The 22,809-nt window shown below is 47.1% G+C and overlaps 1 protein-coding gene across 1 annotated transcript; it reads right to left on the bottom strand.

The window, feature by feature from the left end:
- Window positions 1-9,980: 9,980 nt before the first annotated feature.
- On the bottom strand, window positions 9,981-12,286 carry tll (nuclear receptor subfamily 2 group E member tailless). The gene is made up of 2 exons (XM_001357555.4): window positions 11,846-12,286; window positions 9,981-11,721 (listed from the first exon to the last, which is right to left on the bottom strand). Exons 1-2 carry the CDS (start codon window positions 11,919-11,921, stop codon window positions 10,433-10,435), a joined length of 1,365 nt encoding a protein of 454 aa, XP_001357592.2. The 5' UTR covers window positions 11,922-12,286; the 3' UTR covers window positions 9,981-10,432.
- Window positions 12,287-22,809: the final 10,523 nt, after the last annotated feature.

The raw sequence follows: 22,809 nt of genomic DNA, 5'->3' as shown, positions 1-22,809 counted from the left end.
TGCAATGGCAGCGGCGACAAATCAGAATCGGGCAACAATCGCCAGCAAATGGGCATTGAGCCCCCAGATAATTGTACACCATTGTAGGCCGCTGTGCGGTGTAACCGGACACCGGGCCCCCCGAACAATGTCAAACGTCAAAGTGCAAGAATCTGACAGCTCATAAAAATTGATGTATTGTATAAACACAGCAGACAACGCAGACAACAAACAAACAGATAGATATCCCACCGAATGACTGAAGACCGAAGACCGAAGACCGAAGACTGGAGTTCCGCTCTCATGACACGGCAGTAACTTATTATCCACCGAAAACATTCCTAAAAAAAAGTACGGGTCCACTTGACGTGCTCACTCGTAATCGATTCGATATTTAGACCTCAACAGAGACCGACCGAGCGACCTCTACTCGACTCGAGAACCTCAAGTGTTTTTCTGCGACGGCCTCTCGTTCGCCTCGCCTCCTTTTTCACAGGTGATTAGATGTTGGCCACGTCTACGGTGGCGGCGGCGACGGCGGCGGCGGCTCAAAGTGCTTAATTAGCCTACCGTTTGTTGCCACTGCTGCCGCTGCTGCCGCTGTTGCCACTGTTTTTTTGTTGCGGTCCAAAAGTTGTGCACTGAGAGAAAGTCGTAGATCAGAGGGTACCCATCCGTATACTTATCGCTCGTGCAAAGCACGATTTCTCTCAGTGCAGACCCACGCGATTCGTGGCTCGAATCCGGCATGCGGTAATGATATGCCAATCACAAATTTAAAGCAGCATGTAGAGCGGATCAGCTCATTGAGTACGTTTAGAGTAGAATTAACCGGAGTATTTTGAAACCGAAAATAGTTGGCTAATTATGGCAATGGAATCTGGCATTTGTTATTTATTGTTTACAGGCTTAGCGCACAATAAAAGACCGAGAGAATTCGGGTTTGGCTTCCATTTCGATTCCCATAGCGTATCCCCCGCCCCAGGAACTGTAGCTAATCATTTCCTGATTGCATCAAACTGTCGCAATCTTGCAGTTGGAAAATCCTGCCCTGCCCCTGCCCCTGCCACATGCAGGATAATGCAGTGTAAATTTGTTTACTCTGGCGCTGATCTTGAGCCTGACTGACACAACAACGGGCCAATTAACTGCTGCCAAGACACTGAGAATCAAAAAGTAAATAAATCAACAAGAAAGGAGGACTCCGTTAATATTTCCTGGGCTCTGTGCAACATTTGGCAACAGTTTGGAGAACAGAAGTCGGGCCCACACGAGTTTTGACAGCCATCGACAGTTGGCAGAGGACCAGGACCAGGACTACAACCAGGACTCAGAGCTCAAGACTCGGTTCATTTTCTTTCTCTTCCTCGGACAATGGCTGCGGTTGATTTTTTGTCTTGATTCTCTTTTTCCTGCTTTTTTCCTGGCAATTATTTGGCAATTTCTTTTCACCGTTTTCGCTTGTAAAACGCATTACAATATATCTTTCTTTTTGGCCGAGCAGGAGGATTATTTTGGTCATTGCCATGTTCTCACATTTTTTGTTTGCCCGTCTCCTGCTCCTGCTGCTGATCGGCGTGTCCTCAGCAGCCTCATTGTTTGCTGGCCGGCCTATGAAAATATTTACTTGCGCCCAGGTATTGAAAACACAATTAAAAGGTTTTTCCCAACTAATTGGTTTCAATTATTCCGGGTCTCGAGCAGAGACCAAAGAGATGCGTAAGATCTTTGCAGAATCCACAGATGATCGGAGGTCCTTTGTAGGAGCCTCGATACGTTTTCGGGCGGCGGCTTCTGCATTGCGCGATTTCGCACATCATTGGAGTCGAGTTAATTGGCTCGGACGAATCCTCAAGATGCTGGGATATCGATACCCAATGCGAGTAGCCAGGAGAGTACAAAAATATGAAAAACATTTCATAGGAAATGGTTCTGTAAGATACTACAGAACCTAAAGTACAAAAACTATTGGAAGAACATGTTCTTTCAAACGGAGTGAACTATTTGGAGGTAATGAATCCCATCTTTCAAATCTGTAGGTTACAAGTATTTGACTCGAATCGAAACCACTTTATTTTGGATGGGTATTAGATGTCTTGAATGGAATCTGATTGAAGAATTCAGAGTCAAACCATTAGCAGATTTGACTCCATTCGATTTCCTATTTCATTTCATTTAAATTTGTATATTTGCAGTACAAATCTCTTCCATAACTAGTGTTTAATACGTCCATTGGTAAATTGAAAGTTTACTACCATATCTCTGCCTCATCTTTCGAATATTTTTCAATCCATATCTCAGTTTATAGTAACCCCATTTCAGGTCAGTGATATTTCATACTACCAACTCCATTCTCCCAGCGTTTAGTCGGCATTCGGGGCTTACTTCGTTAGCGGATTTGAACCAGTAGCTGGAGTGGCACTGGCACTGGAAGCACTTTGGTGCAGCATTGTGTTTTGCCTGGTCCGGCGGTGGGTCGTTAATCTCACGCCTAACGCCTCACTCCCCGTGGATGCAACACCGACAATTAACCACAACAAAGCGCAAATTATGTCATAGGCATTTTCGTGTTGATGGCTTTTCCATTTCCCAGCCTGAGAATTATGACAATAATGTAACAATTTACATAGCAGCAACAAATCGCGGGTTGCAAATGGCAGAGTGGAGGGATGCAGAGGTTTGGTAGGGGACTGCCACCCCTAAGGGTGCCCGCCGGAACCAGTTGAAACAGTTGCTCATCGCTCTCATCCCATCCTCTCGAGTCCGGTCCGAATGGGCGGCCCACTCTCATTAAAATTGAACGAACGAGCGCACAAATTATGGATTCGGCACTTCCGACTCGTCCAGCACCCTGCCGCAGTAGGCCACTCCCCCCGGAGCGGGTCATATGCCCCGTCTGCGTAGGGCATCAGGATGTGTGCCGCTGTTCACGTGACATTGTCACATTATAATTGCCAGCCCCCGCAGCCCCGCAACCCCGCACCAAAGCCCATGTCCATGTCCATGTCATGGCCCGGCGCTTCCGTTACGTGGGCTTAACCGTTTTGTCAGCGACGGCCCTCAAGTGTGATCCGCACGGTAAACAGGACTCGGGCAACGTTTTTTAAGCAGCTCAGCGCAGAGCAGCACGCGCAGGCAGTCCTGGAAAACAGTCCCTCAGAGACACCCCAAGCACAGTGGAACCAGGACCATGGTCGCTTTGAATAGAATTCAGAATTCTTTTGAATGATTTTCAGTGGATTGTTACTACTAAACGATGATGGCTAAAACTTGAACCCACTGGATCCACCACTAGTTCCTCTGTACATCTACTCCTCTTTATAATTCATATAAGATTTTTCGAGCCAACGAATATTTATGCAAAGAAATGCTTACGAGTATGTTCAACTTACTATCGCGTTGACATACATTTAATCGGCTTAAAATCAATCGAACCGTCGTGGCTCGCACAGAAAAAAAGCCGTCAAATAGAATGAGTCTTCAAAAGACCAAGATATCATGATTCATGATTTTTATATTAGTTTATCAGATATCAAATTAAGCCAACAGCAATGCATCATGTATCCAGAAAATAAATCATACATTATATACGCTCGAGGACTATCGTAAATAATCCATCACAGATCTATGATCAAGCTCCTTACATGAAGAAAGCTTTAAGTACAGTTTTGGTAGTCATTCCAATCGCATCTGGAGCCACTGTCCACGACCCACAATGAAGCTGACAAGCCACGACGACGACGACGACGACGACAACGACGAGTCAGTCGGCAAGCCACGGCGTTGCCTAACGCGATCCGTTAGATACGTTTTTTTCGGTTTGACTGTCGCCATGTTTGTTTTAGTGCTAATCCCCGCAGCGGGTTGTCGCCTGTCGCCCGTCCGTCCGCTGCCGCAAACTGATGCAAATATTTTATGAAGTGTTCGAGGGCACTTCAGAAATTAGTTCCCATGTAAGCGCTTAAATGTGAGGCCATCCCGATGCTCGTGCTCTAATCTCCTGCAGAAAATTGAAAGCCCCCACCCTCTCTCTCGTTCTCTCTCTGCGGCATCTAGGATATCCCTGTCTCCTGCGGCAGCTGTTGTGCCTGGGATGTGATGTCGTCAATTGCGATGTCAGAAATCACGCGCCCTGGCTTTGTGTCTCATTTAGGTTTTTTTTTTTTTTTATATTTTTTATCGTCACCAATTGGACGGCAGCCTCGTTAGGGCAGCCGCAGATACATCCGAGATCTCTCTCTCGCTTTCGGCTGATTCTGTCCCATTTTTGGATTAGTGGCTAAATCCCTTTTATTTGACAAAATGGCTTCGATGAAAAAGCGAGAAATCAGGCGATTGAAAATGAAATTGAAGTTGATTTTGTTGTCGTCGGCGACAGCTGGCCATAAAAGTCCCCAGAGAGGGTTTTATTGAATGCTATTTGGGTATTTTTCTGCCACAAAGTTACAGTTGAAAATTAATATACAATTGGCGAGAGTCCCAAGCTCCGAGACCCCAGACCCGAGACCCCAGACCCGACTCGAGTGGCTCGCTTGCTGGCTCTACAAAATAATTCTCGAGCATTGTTGATCCTTTGTGGCTTACTCGCGTCGTTCAGCGGAACAAAAGCTCTCGAAAATTGGTTTGCCAATATCCTGTTGCAGTTTCTGTTCAGTTGCAAAATTCAAATCGCTAACTACCCCTTTTGTTTTAGGCGCTCCATACATCCCGAATGTATTCCATATCCTGGGAGCGTAATGATGTGTTGGTGTGAGTGACGTGTAGCAAGCTCGAGACCGAGTGTTAAGTGGCCTCTTCAGAAGTTGATGGAGTGCCGCAAACCCAGCCCACAAGAGGACCTCCAGCGACAGTTTGCAATTTCCCAGGTTGAGGTCGGAGTCGGAGTCGGAGCCGGAGCCGGAGCTTTGTCAAAGTCGATTTGTTACATTTCTCGAGTGGGGAGGCCGAGACCCTCTCACTCTCACTCTCACCTCCTTGTTGTTTCAGTTCCAATATTTGCCCTGCACTCGTCGCGCTGTTGAGGAATGCCACTGCAGCAGGGTTGCATCGTCGGCCGCAGGGTTGATCGGACGTGGACGAGGCGCTCGTTATGATGACATATGGCCTCCCATTGACGCGGTGCGATGCGACGATGACGCGACGGCTTTTCACTTTTCACCGTTGCGGGTCGACTCGAACTTCGAGCAGTTCCCAGGACTCGGCGATTGCGTGACCCTGTCCCCGTCCCCGGCTGTAATGGCTTCATTCGGGGATGCACCTGATGACCCAGCGAGGAGGGATCGACCTGACCTGGCCACCTGCTTCCTTGACCGGAAGTTGAAAAGTTTCAAACTTTTTCAGCCTTTGGGGAGGTGTGGGTGTGGGTGGAGGGCTTCGTGTGACAGCTTAATTAAATGATATGCCGTAAATGCTACTTCCACGAGTGCACAGCCGACCTCGTGGTGGCCGCCATTTTCCAAGGGAAGGATGAGGCGCTCCAACCCCGGGAGGAACTAGTGGAAGCCAGGAAGAACTATCATGCGCCATCACTTGGTCGCCTCGGGGCCCTGGGCGGTCAGCTTTTGTTATGCTAAAAACAAAAAAGAAAACATCAAATGAAAAGGCAACAAATTCAATTACGACGCTGCGTCGTGAGCCCGCCCTGGGGGCAAAGACCGCAGATGCAGCAGCAGCAGCATCAGCCACCACTTCCGACCTTTTAGCCAGTCAGCCAGCCGTCCATCCATCCATCCATCCCACCGATCATCCAGGCAATTCGTCGAAAGTTTCTTTCTCATACTGCGACCCCTATGGAAGGAACCACACAAGACGTTGTGATCTCGGTGGTCCAGCTTTTGATTGCAAGTCCTTGATGGTCCCTCAGATTCAAGACGCCGAGTAGATGTAAAACTGTCGCAGATCGTATAACACTTGTTAGCCTGTCCCACAGATTTCTAGCGAACTGAACTGAACTGCCGGGCGAACAATGGGATCGACGATCGATGAGACCCCCGGCAAAAATGCGGGCAATTGCAACTTTCTTGAGGTTAAACGCAAGTTGCTCTTGAGCCTCGAGGACATTGTTCCAGCGGCTCAACGGATTTGCCCCTAATATTTTTCTCACCTCCAGGAGGTCCACTCCACTCAACCTCAACCTCAGACCCCGAATTCGAGCCGAACCATTGTCCCGTCCGTCCTCAGATTGCAACAATCAAAAGGAGAGGCGAGCAGATTCGTGGATGTGCAAAGATTTCTATGGACTTAGACTTAAGCATCAAGTACTTAAGAGCGTAAAAAAGAGACATACGAAGGGAGGGGACAACTCCACTCCACTCCACTTGTGATTAGGCAACGCTTCAGTGATCCTGCCAAGTCCTGGCCTTATTGTCACTCTCGACTAATCGCCTCGGACAACGCTCGATCCTCGATCCTCGATCGTGTGTGAGATGATCAGAAATGAAATGTTGATCGATTCTCCTCTTTCTCGGACGGACAGCTGCTTGAACGTATCAAGCGGGTTCTCTAATGAGGTTCCCCATACCACACCACACCACGCCATACCATATTCCCTTTCCCCTTTCTTCCTTGGGATGGGCTGGCTCTTGTCTGACAAATTATGCGACTAAGCGTCAAAGACAATGCCGAGGCTGGTGGTGTATGCAAATACAAAGAACTCCGGACGGTTTTCCGCCGAAAATTTGCCATTTGCCCACTAAAGTAAGTTAAGCTGAACTTAAGGGCACTAAGCAGGGCCTAAGGAGCAGGACCGGGGCTTAGTTGCCGCTGCCTCTCCTGCTCTCCTGCTCTGCCGCTCACCGGCTCCTTATCTGTGCGGCAGATATAGAAAATTGATCTGGCGATAAATCGAGGCTACTCAATTTACAAAAACAACGCCGCCTCGGGCTGACTTTTGCTTGCCGCAAGACTGAAGCCGTACAGAAGAGACAGAAACAGAGACAGAGACGTCCTGACTTCAGGTACAACAACGGGGAGAGGGACAATCGGAAGCCGGATTTGCAAAGATCTAGCCATCTCTGTCGCTCCGCTACTCCTCCTCCTCCTCCTCCTCCTCATACTCTTTATCCCGATGCTGCTGCTGTTGCAAGCCAGGATCAAACGGATGTTTAATATTTTGGCTTAGAGACATTCTCATTACATTTGAAAACAAAGGCAGCCGCAAGAGCAGAGGAGTCCTGCCTCGTAGCAGACCGCCCGGCCAGGATTTGGGCATTTAGCAAAAGGGTAATCCTGCCCATTAAAATCTATTTGCATACTCATATTTTTGTTTCGCTAGGTAATTGCTCCTGGATAAGGATCGCCCGCAGAGGCAGTGCTCGACAGAGCCAGAGGCAGAGACTCTGCGAACGAGTGTGGTTTAGGCTTCCGAGACCTTAACCTGTTGCCACACCTGCTTCGGGCCTGGGCCCACGACGGCATTGGGACCTGGACGGGATCGGGATCGCTTACGCGAACTGCGCTAATCACGGCGGGCCCTCGGGTTCGCCTTCATTGAGCTCGCGCTGGGGATTACTTAATCAACGAAAATCTATGAATTAAAAGTGTTACCGAAAATCCACCGGCTTCTCTCACTTGTTACGAGCGGAAAATTCCGGAGAACCGAGCAGCAGGCCACAGATCCTGAACCACTTGAGAAGGTATGGGTTGATCTGCGCCTGGCTTAGAGAAGGGCACACAGCACCTCGACCCACTCGACCGATCGGCGGGCCAAAGCTTGCAGATTTAAAGCAGTTCAAGTGAGGCACAAGTTAGTCCAAGTCCAAGGAAGATCAGGAATAGTCCACCCCCCATCGAAGGGATGAAACTAAGTTCCATGGAGGCATAAGTTAGTCCCAGTCCCAATCCCATGCGAAGTCCACGACAGATCAGAGTTTTATCTGAGCCTCAAGTCCAGGAAAAATCGCCAAGAGACCCGCATCTTTATGACTCCTTCTTTGGTCTCCGTTTTGTGTCTTCTTTTTTATAGACATTATAGAAATCAAAAAGTGAAAATCCCTGGCTCGCCGAGAGTGCAAAAACTACAAGAGAAGACTGCAAATTAAGAACAGAACAATGCCGGGGCCCCGACAATGTGCAGAAAAACGTCACTGATGACAGAATGATGAGGATTAAGCCAACACACAGGCACACACGCAGAGATCCAGAGAGCACAGAGCACACAGCACAGAGTCCTGTTTCTGGCCTGTCCTGAGTCTATTAAAAGTCTAAAGGCAGATAATAAAGGGCCATTAGGACTTAAAAGGGCTCAACAGCAGCAGCAGCAGCAGCAACAGAAATAGAAATGTCAGGGACTATAGACAATATAGAGAGAGTGGAAGAGAGAGGGAGACAAATTTGTTACCCCGGACCCGGGTTCAACAGCATCCGAGTGAACCGGGGACCTTGCCGAAAGTCGAAATGGCAGCACCAACGAAGCATATTTAATTCCAAATCCCCGCAGGCACTGAAGCAGCAGCCATGCCATGCCATGGGTGCCCTTGGGTTAGGGTAGGTTTTTGCACATCCTCGTGGCTCTGTGGCTCTTTGGCTCTGAGGCTATGGATGTGTGTCAGTGGAATAGACCTACTCTACTCATCTGGCCAGAGATCTACCCAGAGCGAGAGAGAGTGCGCTCTCCGCTCTGTTTGCTTTGGCCAACGCAATTTGGCAACTGTGTTCCTGAATTGTTTGTTCAGCCTTCCCAACGAAAACTCATTTTCAACCGTGCCTGCTCCGGCTCCTGCTCCTGCTGCTGCTCCTGCTTTTGTGAAAGGATTCAATTGCTATTGTCCGCTTGGCAGAGCGGGGATAGCGATCCTGAAGCAGCAGCGGCACCCCAATCCAGCGATCCAACGCGGCTCGACAAAGTCACAAAAGTGAATTTTTGCTTTTTAACTTTACGAATTTCGTTGTGTTGTCTGTGCGCCCATGTGTTTTTGGCCGTTCTGTTGGAGAGGAGAGGGAAATGGGAACTGGAGCGGCCATTGCTATGTTGTCTGTGGAAGGTTCCCAAATTAATCCCGACTTTGGTCTGCTCATGTGGAAAAACTATGCAAATTTGTTTGATTTCCTTCTTCAATGCCAAATGTCTTTGTTCCGATATTTGCATAATTCATTTGTGATTAGTGCCGGCAATGCGGTTGCTTCGGATGTCTCAAAAGATATGGAAAGCATCACAAAATGGCATTGCATAAAAAAGTATCATAAGTCCCGCTGTAATCCCCATGATTCCCCATGTATGCCAAACACTTTTCAATTATACCAGATGACGGGGTATAAAATAATATTTATTTAAATGCTATTAGATTCCAGATATCAAGAAGGTTCTTCACAGAAAGACCCGGGTAGAAGCAAAGCAATGAAAACGAAGGAGCGAACAATAACAACTGCATAGCGAAAGCGCTAAAGCACAGAACAATTTATTGAGAGACGATTAGCAGGAGAGAGATGGATAGAGATAAGGCAATGCAAGTGCGTGCTTGCAGAGAGAAGTTTAATGAGCGAGAGAGAGGTAACCGTTGGATAGATAGTCAAGCTATAGCAAGAGAGAGCTTCACCAACAACGAAACTTTAGCTAGATAAGGAGGGACAGCAACAACACAAAGCACGCGACTCAAATCGACACAAAAGAAAAAAAAACATTTCTGATCACTAGGAAAGATTTTGCGCAATGGAATAATCATGGATTATTACACTGGTGTTTTGCTTCTTAAATGTATTTCGATCAATATATTTTGACTAAATTTTTAAATTGCGACAGTTCTGAAAAATATAATCTGGAAGTAGACGAAGTATACACCGTCTACAAAAATCATTGCAAAGTAGAGACCATCTTGCGATATTATCCACGGTTCCTTTTGTAAATCGGTGATGGAAGAGCAAAAAAGATTAGGGAATGGTTTTTTTCTGTTTTCAACTGCACTTTTTAATGCTTTTTTCAATTTCCATCCATTTTCAATAATTTTTAAATAATTCAAATCATTTCCAAAAATTATTTAACATTCCCAATAAAATGTCCACAAATATTAATTTCAAAACCTTTAGGTTTATTTTTGAAAAGTTCTTGTTAATTTCTTAAATCGAATGATATGCACTTAGATGTAAATGTTTTTAACTTCTAACTAAACTAAAAGTATTAACAGGAAAAGTTGAGACTTTTACGAATGCAATTTGAATCACTTCGCGGATGGGCATATACTTGGGCTTGGGCTAAGGCTAAGGCTAAGGCTAGTTAAGGGCTAAGAGACTCCGACTAAGCTGGTGAGTGGGATAAGGTATTGGGGTGCGTTTAAGGCTCAACTCCTGGAGATGTGTAGCATTCACTGATTCAATATTGTCCAATGCCAAATGCCAAATGGATCCGAGGTTATCACAGTTCCCAGCACTAGGAAGGCACTTCAAGTGCACGAATTCGCATGATTCGCCGACGGCAACTCAGGTTTGCTTTCCACTTTCGATCCTTTCCTTTCCTTTCCACTCAGATCTTGCGCTGGCTATACATGTCGGAGATGAGACGAACGATGGTGATGTCGCCGATGGTCTTGCGGAAGAACAGCTCCTCGATGGTGAAGCTGGAGACCTTGTGCATCATGGAGACGACGCCGAGGAGGGTATGGAAGCGCAGCGGCTGGTTCGGGTGGGTGCGCGAGATGTAGTTGTGGAGCGCACTGCGGGCGTCGTTGTGCATGGCCGCCACTTTGCCGGACTCCAGCAGGCCCCGGGACTCGGCCGAGGCGGAGGAGTTGGGGCTGCCGCTGCCCGTCAGGATGGAGCTGTTGGCCAGATCCTCGGTGGAGCTGGCCGCCGGCGGGGACTTGCGGAAGAGGGAGATGGCCCGCAGGCACTCGTACTCGGTGCTGTCCACGTTCATGTGGCACAGCTGGTTGAGCACGTCCTGGAAGGCGTGCACCTCCCGGGAGACCATGCCCACGATCTCGCGGTTGTTGTTCTCCGCCTCGTAGACGAACAGCAGCTGGGCAAAGTTCATGGGCATGAGGTACTGGGCCATGGCCAGGATGAAGAACTCCTTCCACGACTCCTCCAGCAGCATCAGCTGGTCGGGCATCGGCAGCTCCGTGAAGGCCCGCACGCTCTTGATCCAGTTGACGTTCTTGAACAGGTGCTCGGCGGCTGTCTCCTTGATGTGCTCGGCGGCCATCAGTGGGGGCGTGGGGGGCAGGGCCCGCGTGGCCAGGGCGTTCATGTAGGCGGCCGTGGGGGAGAAGAAGCCGTGGTGGCCCTGGTGCCCGGGATGGTGGGGCACGCGTGGCACAGAGAGATCCAACACGGCGGCTGGTGTCTGGAAGGCGGCGCTCAGCGCTGGGTGGCCCGGATGGCCGGCGTGGTGGTGGGGTCGCTGCACTCCGGGAATGGGCATGGGCAGGCCGGGGAAGCCGTTGAGGGCGGCTGTGTTCATGAGAATCTCTGGCGGGATCTGGGGCATCTCGCCGGCGCCCATCATCGCGTCCTTGTACATGGCCATGTGGCGGCGCAGCGTGGAGTTGCGGGGTCCGCGCTCGTGCTGCACTGCGTCCTTGTTCATGCCCACCTCGAAGCACTTGCGCAGGCGGCAGGCTCGGCACTGGTTCCGGTGTGTCTTGTCCACCACGCAGAGGCCCTGCTTCTGGGACTTGCACACGTACTGGCGGGAGCGGCGGATGCTGCGCTTGAAGAATCCGGCACAGCCATCGCAGGCGTAGATGCCGTAGTGCTTCCCGGAGCTGTGATCCCGGCACACTTTGCAGGGCACATGGTAAAGGATGCGGCCTGGAAGAGCAACAAAAGAGGAGAAGTTGGTTAGAATTGATTTGATTTGTGGATTGAAGGACTATAACAGGGGAGTGGGAGTTCATTGGTTTGAGCTTGATCCGGGGATCTTTGGGGTACTTACTTGATGCCGCTGGGGACAGCCGGACGCTGTTGTACTTCTGATCCATCATGTCTGGTGAACCCTCCGCAGACTGCATACCGATGTGGGGCGTAATTTTGGCGATTTATATAGACACGATTGGGGGGCACAAAATTTGTTTTTCTTTGGTTCACTCTTGGTTTGTCTTGACACTAAAGCACTGCTCGTCGGAATAGCTATTGTTCGATATTGGATTGCGATTCGTTTTGATTTCGTTTTCGGTTTATTGGGTTATCCTTGGTGGAAGCACGCCGTGTTTTGCCGGACTACGATGATGTGGACTCGCTGAGATCACGACTGGTTGTGTTGTCTGCTCACCACCCTGCTCCTGTTTTAATAGTCCTGCCGCGCAAATCCCGGACCTCCTGCCATTCATCGAGCACTCCGATCACCCTTAGGTAGTCGAGCGCTCCGTTTATTGGTCGTCGCTTGTTCGGGGGGTTGGAAGCTGCTCCTGCCAGCTCTCTCGCACGCACGGCCTCTAACGCGGCACTCTCTCTCGCAGCGCCTGTCTCTCTCACTCCGCACTCTCTGAGCATCAGCCTTTCGATCCTTGTAGGCAGCAGGCTGCCATTGCGAAAATTCATTGAGCAGCAGGAGCAGCAGCAGCCGTCACGTCGCTCATTCTCAATTCTATGGGTTTTTATGGCCTTTTTCCGTTGCGACCGACTGCTACCTGTTCTCGCTCTCTCTCTCTCTCTCTCTCTACCCCTTATCTGTCCTCTCGCTCCGATTTTCTCCCTCTCCGGAGCCCGGGGGTTTTTGGTGTGACAGTTGTTAATGAAGACAGCGCCGTGCCAGGCCGGGCCGTGGGCATCCATCCACTCTCCGTTTATGGCGCTGCCATTATTGCCGCTTTGTGATTTGTGTGAAGTACCTGTGGGCTCTGTTCTCTCCGGCTTGGTGGGTAGTTCTACTCGAGGACCCCTGCTTGAGGGTTGCTCGGAATTATTGATTGTTTTCCATTCAATAATTAGTTGTCTTTTATGATGCAATCAAATGGGGTCTATTTTTTATGGATGCCAAAAAGGGGGAACTACCAAAACTACATGTACCATCTATAATTATTTTCAGGAAGTTTTAAGTTGAGGCAGTACACCTCAAACCTCTTACAGGGAATATTGGAATTAAAACTCTTTTTGAGCATATTTGTACAATGAAGTAATTAAGTTTTAATTGGAGACCTATTAATGCTTTTTACTGGGGGAAAGCAGAGTCAAAAGGCACTTTTTTTCGAAATCAAGTTGTTTTTCGTATCATCATGAAAAATTAAAATTTTGGAATGTACTTCGCACAGTACAAAAATTAGGTTGTAAGCCTGGAAGAGTGAATCACATCCCCAGACTTAAAAAATGCAATATATCCTCAACATCTTCTTTAAAAACCGCTTTTTGTGACTTTGGGCTCTCTTATAAATATCATATAATATAAATGTCATTCGGCATTTGCAGCGATAATATCCTAAACAATTGATCGGTTGAAAGGATCTTTGTATGTATGATGTTTCATATGATTTTATATTCGTGTCGATAATATAGCTGCACCTGAAGATATATCGAGCCAAAGTTGCTGTCTTCTCTCACTTTTAATGTTTCTCCACCTTGTCTTTTTTTAGTTTTCTATGGTATGGTTACATATTTTAGTACTTAAGATTTTTAGTGGCATTAATTTCCAACAAAATAATCTACAAATCAGTAAAATTGTATAACGAATGCCAAAGATACGAATATTATACTAAATCAACTCCAATTTGTATACGTAACTTATTATTTTATGCAACATTTCAAATTAAAATTTACAGAAAATGCAGATCTTCTGAATATAAGATTATATTTTTATATATTCTATATTTCGAGTGCTAAAGAAATGCCATTTCAACCTTTGGATATCAATCCTTGATCCTCGATGTGTATAATATTTACGTATATATATTTCTCAGTGTATTTGTTGGATACTTACAGTGGAAGAGATCTCCAGCTACTCCCCCTTGTAAGCCTGCTTAGGCGTTGCCTTTTGGTAGCTCAGATCAGTTCAGATCAGAGCACAGCTCTCGAAATTAGATTCAAGTGGCAGTCCTTCTAATCGGGCTTCGTAACCCAGCCAAGTCCTGGCTAGTCCTAATCGCATGGCAGTGTGCCGCTTAAGAAGATTAGAGCGAAAGGAGGACTCCTGCTCCTGCCTGAGAAAAGGCAAGCTGCTGCTGTTGCAGGACCTAGATCAAGATCAAGCAAATTTAAAGCAAGCTTTCTCCGAGGATCAGCGATTTCGGAGGAAGAACATTGCACGAGTGCCATTCGAGTACTTAACGAAATGTTAAGCAAGATCCCGCAAGTCTGGTGCGATTAAGACCCAACGCCTAAGGCCTGACGAGGCCAATCCCGTCCTCAACCCCGCAACCCCGCAACCCCGTGAATACGTGGGAACAGATCAGCCCAGAGGCACATTCAGAGAGGGTGATGTGATGTGTTCGAAATGCAAATGCTGGGAGTACGAGTGCGAGTGCGAGTGCGAGTATTCATGTTGATATATGATAGACACTTAAAAAGAGCAATTATATTTCGATTCGTATTACGGATGCGTAACTTGATCAATAAAATGTTTGACATGATATCACCAGCTATCGCGAGGGTAGCAGGACTCTAATTGGAATAGCAACCCCTTGTTGTAGTAGGATGATGCTGCTGTTGGTGCTGTTGGGGGTGGTTTGCCTCTCTGTAGGACTGACTGGGAATCGGACTTGGCTTCAGGTGTGTTGCATGTTGCATGGGAATTCGCTTGCGTGTGATGCTATGCTGATCATTAGCTGGAGGGCAGAGGGTGCCCCTGTGCCGTCCAGCGGGGAGTTGATGATCGTATTGATGTGCCTTGTGGGATGATGCTCTAGTAAACCAGATGACGATGACATATCAATTTTGGACATTCTGTTGACCAGTCCAGAGTCCAGAGTGGCGGGAGGACTTAATTGTGGGAACTCATGAATATGCAAAGAGGCAGCGGCAGTCGCAGCCTCAGCATCTGTCCGCGCTTCCCACGTCCGGCCCCATATAGTTATTTTTCCCCCGTTTGCCCTCGCTTTCATTGAGACCAAGTACAGCTCCCGTACTTAATGAAAAATGCCGAAATATGCGAAATGCCGGCAAGCTGCTAATCCGCGGGGATTAGTGCTAAATCCACCACAAGAATTGAAACAGCAGTCAGAGACCTACACAGCCCTGCACAACACTCAGGTACCGACCCACTGACGACCATTCAAGGTCGCAGTATCGCAGCCTAAAAAATGAATAAAAATTCCATGAAAATTCGCCCCGAATCCTATGACTTTTTAGCAAAGTTTATTGGAGGGCTGCAGGACATGCTGCTGCGAAAAGCGAAAGGATTTTGGGAGAAGGTGTTGCCGCTACTATGTGTAGCCGTCGTCGTGGTCGTGGTCGTGCGTGGTCATCCGGCTAATGATGATGTCGGAGCACTGTAGTTAGCACCTTTTTGTCTTCGAAGAATGCCCTGCCACCAGGTAGCTGTTTCTTTTCGATTTTTATGCCACTTTCGCTGGACAACTCGCTTTCATGAATCGCCATCGAAAGGGTTAAGGGTTAGGGTAACCATAAAACACAGTCGACGCCATGGACCTAATGACACTTCGAGCGAAACAAAAAGAAAACCAGAGCTGAACAAAGTGAAAGGGTTAAAGATACATTTGGGAAATTCACTTCATTTGCATTTCATTTGCGATTCGGTTTTACGGCCCGGGCCCAAAAGTTGCCGCCGACGCTTCCAGCATTCATTGAGGATCGGATCGGATAGGATCGCAATGACCTGCCGCCTGCCGCCTGTCGCTATGAGGACGGCTGCTCTACGATGTTCGGCTTCTGTTCCCTAGTTTTCCATTCCCCTTACCTTTGCCTCATTATGAATCGCGCCAGACTTTTGGTGGGAAAGACCCGAAATGTCATTAGGTGAGTGTTTTGTTCCCGTTTTATGGCCCCAATAAATACTGAATATCTGGTAGAACAGATTTTGTGCACACACTCGTATAATGTGTATTGTCTTACCTTTTATTTGAATTCTCACAAAAGGAGAATCCCCCAGCTATATAAACACCTAAAGAAAATGAGGAATATGAACTGCATTATAGCCATGTTTTACACACTAATTTGATGATATATTGTGAAGTTATTTCAGGAATTAATCAGGAACAGATATGCCTTCTTAGCCCACGAATTGAGGCCTACTTGAGGAATGATTAAAGATCCTAAGATTACTCCTTCTCTGAGCTCCTATATCTGGTCTTGGTCTTCCTTGATCTTCCATGATCTCCCTGCTTAATCTGCAGAGTTATCCCTTGATTACATTGAGCTCTCTGTGGGCTATAAAAACCCTCTTCCAGGGACCTCTCATTCTCAGCATCCATTTGCCTATTTGAACCCACAAAAAAAACGCATTCCCTCTTCCCCAAACTTCGTCTCAGAATGTCCTTTGGTCTATGATCTATCTTCCATCTAGCACAAAGCATATCCCAGAGCGGATATCCATGCCATTGACATGGAAATCGAAAAAGATTTCGGGGGTACTACTTGGAAGGCACCAACCATTAAAAGTAACCAAATCTTCCTAAGATGACAGCCCAGCAATTATCTTTTTTGGCGCCAAGAAAAGGAGAATTAAAGCAAACATTTTACCGAGATTTTGGCGCTCGGTTTATGCAAATGCAGTCGGGCACTGCGGAAATGGAATCCTTTGAGGACAACTTCCGCTGGAACGAGTCATCAAAGTTCATAAAAGCAAAAAGCGAATCAAACCCAAAAGTGCAAACAGACAGGGGAGGGAACGCCACGCAGAAGAGGAGGAGAGACAATCCACGGCGACATCCACAGAAAGCGACTCACGAAATCACGTCAAAACGAAGTGCAAATGGAAGAGGCCCAGTCCCGAGGCAGGAAATGAACTATTAGACCCCGAGGCATCGGGAGAAACAGAAACAGGGACGACGACGACAACAGCTAGAAAAAGCGCAATAATTGAATCAGGAACAGGGACAGAGGGACAGAGACAGAGAGGCAGGGGCAGGAACCGAGGCAGATAGCAATCTGATCTTGAGAAATCATGTGAACAATCCAAAACATGAAATTAAAGTGCTCAAATATCTGGGAGCCGACGAATTGCGTAAGGACGCACGGATGACGGCAGAAAGTTGAGCAACTTTTGCTCAGCCGTTGGGTTCCCAGCCTTGTTGCACGTGCAAAACGCAGAGAGAGCCCTGGAAGATGCAGAGGAGACTCTGCAGATAAGTTTCATGTTCGTGGCAGCCACGGAAACGCTCCTAACAATGGGACACACCTCCGAGATCGTGTGCGCTCTGCTCCCATCTCCATCTCCATCTCCGACTCCATCTACAACCTGATATGCGCTTCGGGACTCATCATCGGGATCTCCGTCTCCGGTTTCAGAAGGCCCTGTGTTTAATGTTTTTATGCAACAGGAGAGCGGACAGGAGAGAGAGGAAACAAGTGATGAAGTCGCTGCTTCCATTTCAATTTCAGTTTTGATTGTTGTGTCCTGGTCCAGGACTCCTTGCATAAGTGCCAGTGCCAGTGCCAGTGCCAGACGAGGATTCAGATTGAGATTCAGGCTCTTTTGTGGAGGAGTCCCATTGTCCTGAGCCCGAACATAACTTAAGGACTTTTTGTTTGCCTTTTTTACAATCGAGTCTCGAGGCTCATTGCTGTTAAGTAGGATGTCCTGTTCGCCCGTTGGCCTTTTGTATTTGTCCTCCACACAACCAGGCCACGTTTCGTCTCGTTTGCATTCCTAAGCCCCGAAGATTATGTCATACGCAGATTATTTGATAGACCAAAACTATGCCCAAGTCCGAGTCCGAGTCCGAATCCATTGCGTTACATTTCTCACGCCTGCCAATATTTGGCAAAAACGTTTCCGATTTCATTCCCAGATACGAGAGTACGAGTGTACGAGTAGTGTGGAAATTTTACACATTTCCTGCCAACATCTCAAAGGAAAATGTGTCTGTGTTTTCACTTTCCCGACAGCAGATACAGTAGATGCCCATCTACGAGGGCTTACCGTAGTTGTGCCACTTTTCCGGCTAAAAGTGTCTCAGATCTTGGCAGATAGTTGCATTAGAAGCGGTAACTTACTTTGATTAGATTAGAATAGAAGGGAGTGGAGAAGAGAGGAGCGGCGGTCATTGAAATATAACTGAGAGGAAGAAGAGGAAGTTCTTTAAGCAAAAGAATGTACAAGTTTAAGTTAAGCCTGGAATACGGTTACCTTTGAAATATAACTAGAGACAAACACAATCAATGGAATATGAGAGATCTGCAGGTGTTCCTTCTCCAGAAGGAAAGTATACATATAATCAACAGATCCTATAAGATCTTCTCTGAATGGATAGTATGAGATCTTAAGGAGAGCCCCAAATCTGTCTCCAGCAAGTCCTTCAATAAAGCACCTTTACTTTCGTCCGTGAACTTATATGTAACTAAGAAATCATAGCAGACAATTTTCGTCATCGTAATATTAGGAAAAGTGTGAGAAAAGTCTCCGGAATCTTTCAAAAGATCACCACAATGCCATACACGTAATAAGTTCAACAAGTCCCTAAAAGGGTGACCCCTCCATGATTCATTCTCTTGTTATTGGATTGCCTATCTATCAATCTCCACCCTTAATCAGTTCCATTCTAATCACAATGAGTTCGTTGCTCTATCTGGGAGAGATCATTAACCTTCAACCTTTCGCCGGCACTTGGTATTCACTGCAGAACAAACATCCGTGGATCCATCCGTGGGAAGAGCCGCGTAAGCTCCCACTCGAGGATACATGGCTGATTGAAATTGAATACAGAACCTGAGCAATTCAGGGCCCATTATCGCGGACAATGCCTAGGCACCTGATCCTCCTGATGCCCTAACAAGACATAACAATCGATGCCTACAAGTGGGACTCGGTCTCCGTCAGCCATGCGGGAAATTTTGAATTCTATATTTTTCCCAAAAAAGATCCATGCTGAAAAGGTTTGAATAAATAGCGAATATCGAAGAATTAACTTCCAAGAAATTGAGAGCCAAAAAAGGGGTAGCAAAAGTGAATGAAAGGATTTTCCAACTGAAATTTTCTTTGGCCTTTTCGGGGGCCAACAGCCAACAAGTGGGCGATCAATCTGGCATGCGCAATATGCTCTTTGTTTCAATTATTAATAGGAACTATCAATGGGATAGAACCCTCATCAGGGCCGCTAACTGGAGGTAGCAGAAAAGGGGCAATCCTGGGCATAGCTTATCGATATCATCTATAGAAGGAGAAGGAGATTGGAGTTGCAGAGAGCGTCCCACAATGGACTACCAGAGAAGCGGGCAAGTTGTCAACGGGCGAAGATTTCCATCTGATTTCCATGGAAGATACAGACTCTTCAACTCTCTCCATGAATTAATGTGAAAGTTGAATAATTTCGCTGTCGTCCAATTAATGCAGAGCCATGACTGGGCTACTGACTGACGGCATTTTGATTTCGTTTTCATATCGCATATCGAATGACAGCGACGTGGGAAGCACGCACAGCAGATTCCAGGAGATTCAGGGACAGAGTCCCAAAACCGCGCTAGAATGGGATGGGGGATGGGTCCGTCAAGATGAAAGATATGCGAGATCAACATGTAATCTTTGGCATAAATACGAGAAACGCTTAAGAGACTGACAACAACAAGCGCGGGGACAATGAGCGCATGTTGCATGCCCGATCGAATGTCCTTTGATATCAGACGTTAAAGGAGCACCGTGCGGTACTTATATTTCATTATGCGAAAAGGTATAGGTAGTCCTTTGTAGAGACCTGTTGTCGTCTGAGACTGGGTCTCTCTCGCTGTCCCCGTCCCTGTCCCTGTCCCTGTCCCTGTCCTGGCATTCGTCTCCGTCTGAGTCAGTGGCAAGCAGCAACAACCCCTTTGTTGATATGGCGTCCTTCCCCTTTTCAGTTTCGGGTGAATTCTGATTCTGCCGGTGCTGGTGCTAGTGCTGGTGCTGGCCTGCCGCGTTTTTTACTCGGAACGCACACTTCAACCCTGCCTCTGCCCCTGCCCGTGCCTGTATGTCTGCCTGTCAACTCCTTTGGCCAGGACTCTCCTCCCTCATTGTCATCGCCATTTGGCAATGTCCTCCGCTTGACACTTGCAGATTAGTAAAGTGTTGAGTTTTTGAATATATTTTTCCTGTTAATTGCCGGCAGACAATTAGTTGTGCTCCAAATTCATATGCCAGACACATACCAGGACATACCGGGATATCTGGCATATGTGCAAGGATCTGCACTGCACTGCCGAATGGGCAGTGCAATGATATTGCATTATTCATTGTTTGACTGGCCGAGTACTCTTTTTGTTGCATTAACTTTTCAGCTTGATTCATGACTTTTGGTAATTTTCTTTAATCTCTCTTTCCGGTGTTCCATTTTCTTGTGGGCGTTTTTTGCTAGCCTTCATTTCCACATAAATATTGATTTTGGATTCAAGACATTGAAATAGATTCACGGATTATATGGCAAGGGTTTGCCATCGAAGTCAAGAGGCATAGGAATGATGCCGCTTCGGGTGGGAGGCACGAGTAATTTGTTCCTCCCTCGAGCCTTAATCAGCGATGGTTTGAAGGGGTAAATATCATATCTTAGTGTAATTTATATAGAATTTGATCATTCACAAAAAGAGTTCACGCTGTCCAGTTTTTACTGTGCGGTCGTAGTGCAGTTGGGCTCAAGAGAAGCACCAAAAAGTGTAGCATACTTTATGGCTGCAAAGAAATTTATCCACGAGAAAACTCACAAGACACAGATGGCGCCACAGTACAGACAACTATTTTTCCTCAATCCGAAAATCTGTTGATACGATTTCTAATCAATCTGTCCGTGTCTAACCATCCTTCAACGCATCTTTAATCTATACTTGGGTATATGTATCTATCTATTCGAGTTTCCGGCTCCATTTATCTGTGCATGTCTTTATCTATAATCTATCTATATTCACATATATCATCAATATGTATATCCTTTTGAATGCATCTCGGTATCTATATTAATACGGACGAGTATTTCTATCCAATTAATTCTCTCAATTATACGCATATTATTTTCGATCTAAAGATGCTTATAATAAATTGGTTTCTGTATCCTCCCATAAAATCCCTTGCCTTCCTTTCAGGTTGCTGCAACATTGTTTCTTTTGTGGTATTGTTGCATTGTCCCCTCTAAAAATAATCTCAACAATATGCATAAATTAGGCTCCGATGCACACAGAATGTCCGCTTCGGCGGTGTGTGTACGCTAATTATAATGACAAATCGGTCAATTATAATGCCATGTCATAAATTTGCAATCCGCGATCGATCATCCACCAGACTGGAATATTGAATAAAATGGATCGTGAATAGTGGAAAGATACGAGTACCTGCTTCGTGCATACTTCATTAAGGAGTCCGAGTACTTGCAGAGAGCCTCAGAGCCTGAGAGCCTCAGAGCAGGAATAATTAACTAACGAGGCCAGCAGGACTCCGACTCGGACGTGGACAGTGGCATGGACATGGACAGGGGCTAGATAAAAGTGCAAATTCTTGTAAGCCAGATCAATGGGAGAGCAATTTAGTTGGAGCTGAAGGCAAAAGTAAAAGGAATCTGCAGCTGTGTTTCGGGACGGGGGATGGGGACTTGGGACTGGGACTTGAGATGAAGATGGGGCAGCATTTAATGAAGCCTCCTCACAGCTGTCAGAACGGCCATTCTAGCGGCACGCCCATCGCATTAAAAAGCCACTAAGGAGGACGTTGGGAGGGCGTAAGGGCGTGCCGACGTTCAACCTGTCAGGCAGGGGCAATCGTGTAGTTTTCAAATTTATTGTCGACACGCACAGCCTATACGCCCCCGAAGCCGGAGGAGATCCGACTGCGAGATGGAAATAAAACGGGCAACATGTTTACTTGGCATTCATCATGCTTTAGACACTTTCTCGATCTTGGAGCTGACCAGAAAACAGTTCTGTTGTGCCTCATAATTGCCTCACTTAAGCCCCGCAACGGTATAACCAGTTTCAGTTCCTTCTTCGGAGATGTCCATCAGGCAGCTGACCGCAGAAAGGGCACGGCCCGGTCTCGGTCTCCTCCAGAGCCCCAGCAGCATTATCTCTCTGTCTCAGGGGCTCTGGCACTGGCACTGGCTCTGGCATTTCGCATTAAATCTGAGACCAGACCCAGACCCAGAACCAGGAACATTCTCTTTTTATACTCTTGCAGAGGGGGTGTTATGGACTTTGATCAGACGTTTGGGATGCAGAAAGGGTATACATTCTCTGGAAAGCCTTCTGCAAGTAATAGAAACCTCGGCAGATCCTTACCATAATCTTCTTGTCTCGGACGACTATATCCTATAGCTTCTGCTAGTGTATCTAAAGTTCTGTTACCGAAACTGGCATTCCTTTCTTGTTTTATGGTCTTGTGTTTTATTTCTTCACGCAGATCGCGTCGACGATGCTGCCAAGTCCCAGTAAAAATCAGAATCAGAGTAGGAGTCGGAGTAGGAGTAGGAGTTGGAGTCAGGGGTTGGGGCTGATTGCCGGTTTGCGATAAGACAGCAGCATACCAAAGCTTGAACTTCTACACTCACCTGGCCCCCGATTGTCTTACATATTTATAAATAGCCACTGCCCCAGCCACAGTCCGAGACGAAGCCAGAAATGGAGACAGGACCGGCACTGACACCGGCACTGGCGCATGCAATCATTAGTGGAAATTTTGCAGGCTCTCGGTCTGGGGCCCATCTCCCCGAGGAGCAATAAAATCCCATCCAAATGACGACACGCAGACGCCAAAGACGGATCGAGGAGGCACCGGCGACCGCAAGCAAGGTCGTTCAGCGACCTTCGAAGGTCTTACCTCTCAGTCTCAGTCCCAGT

This window comes from Drosophila pseudoobscura, chromosome 2 (genome assembly GCF_009870125.1).
Source record: "Drosophila pseudoobscura strain MV-25-SWS-2005 chromosome 2, UCI_Dpse_MV25, whole genome shotgun sequence".
Taxonomy (NCBI): Eukaryota; Metazoa; Arthropoda; class Insecta; order Diptera; family Drosophilidae; genus Drosophila; species Drosophila pseudoobscura.
This window is presented reverse-complemented; position numbering and strand designations above follow the sequence as displayed.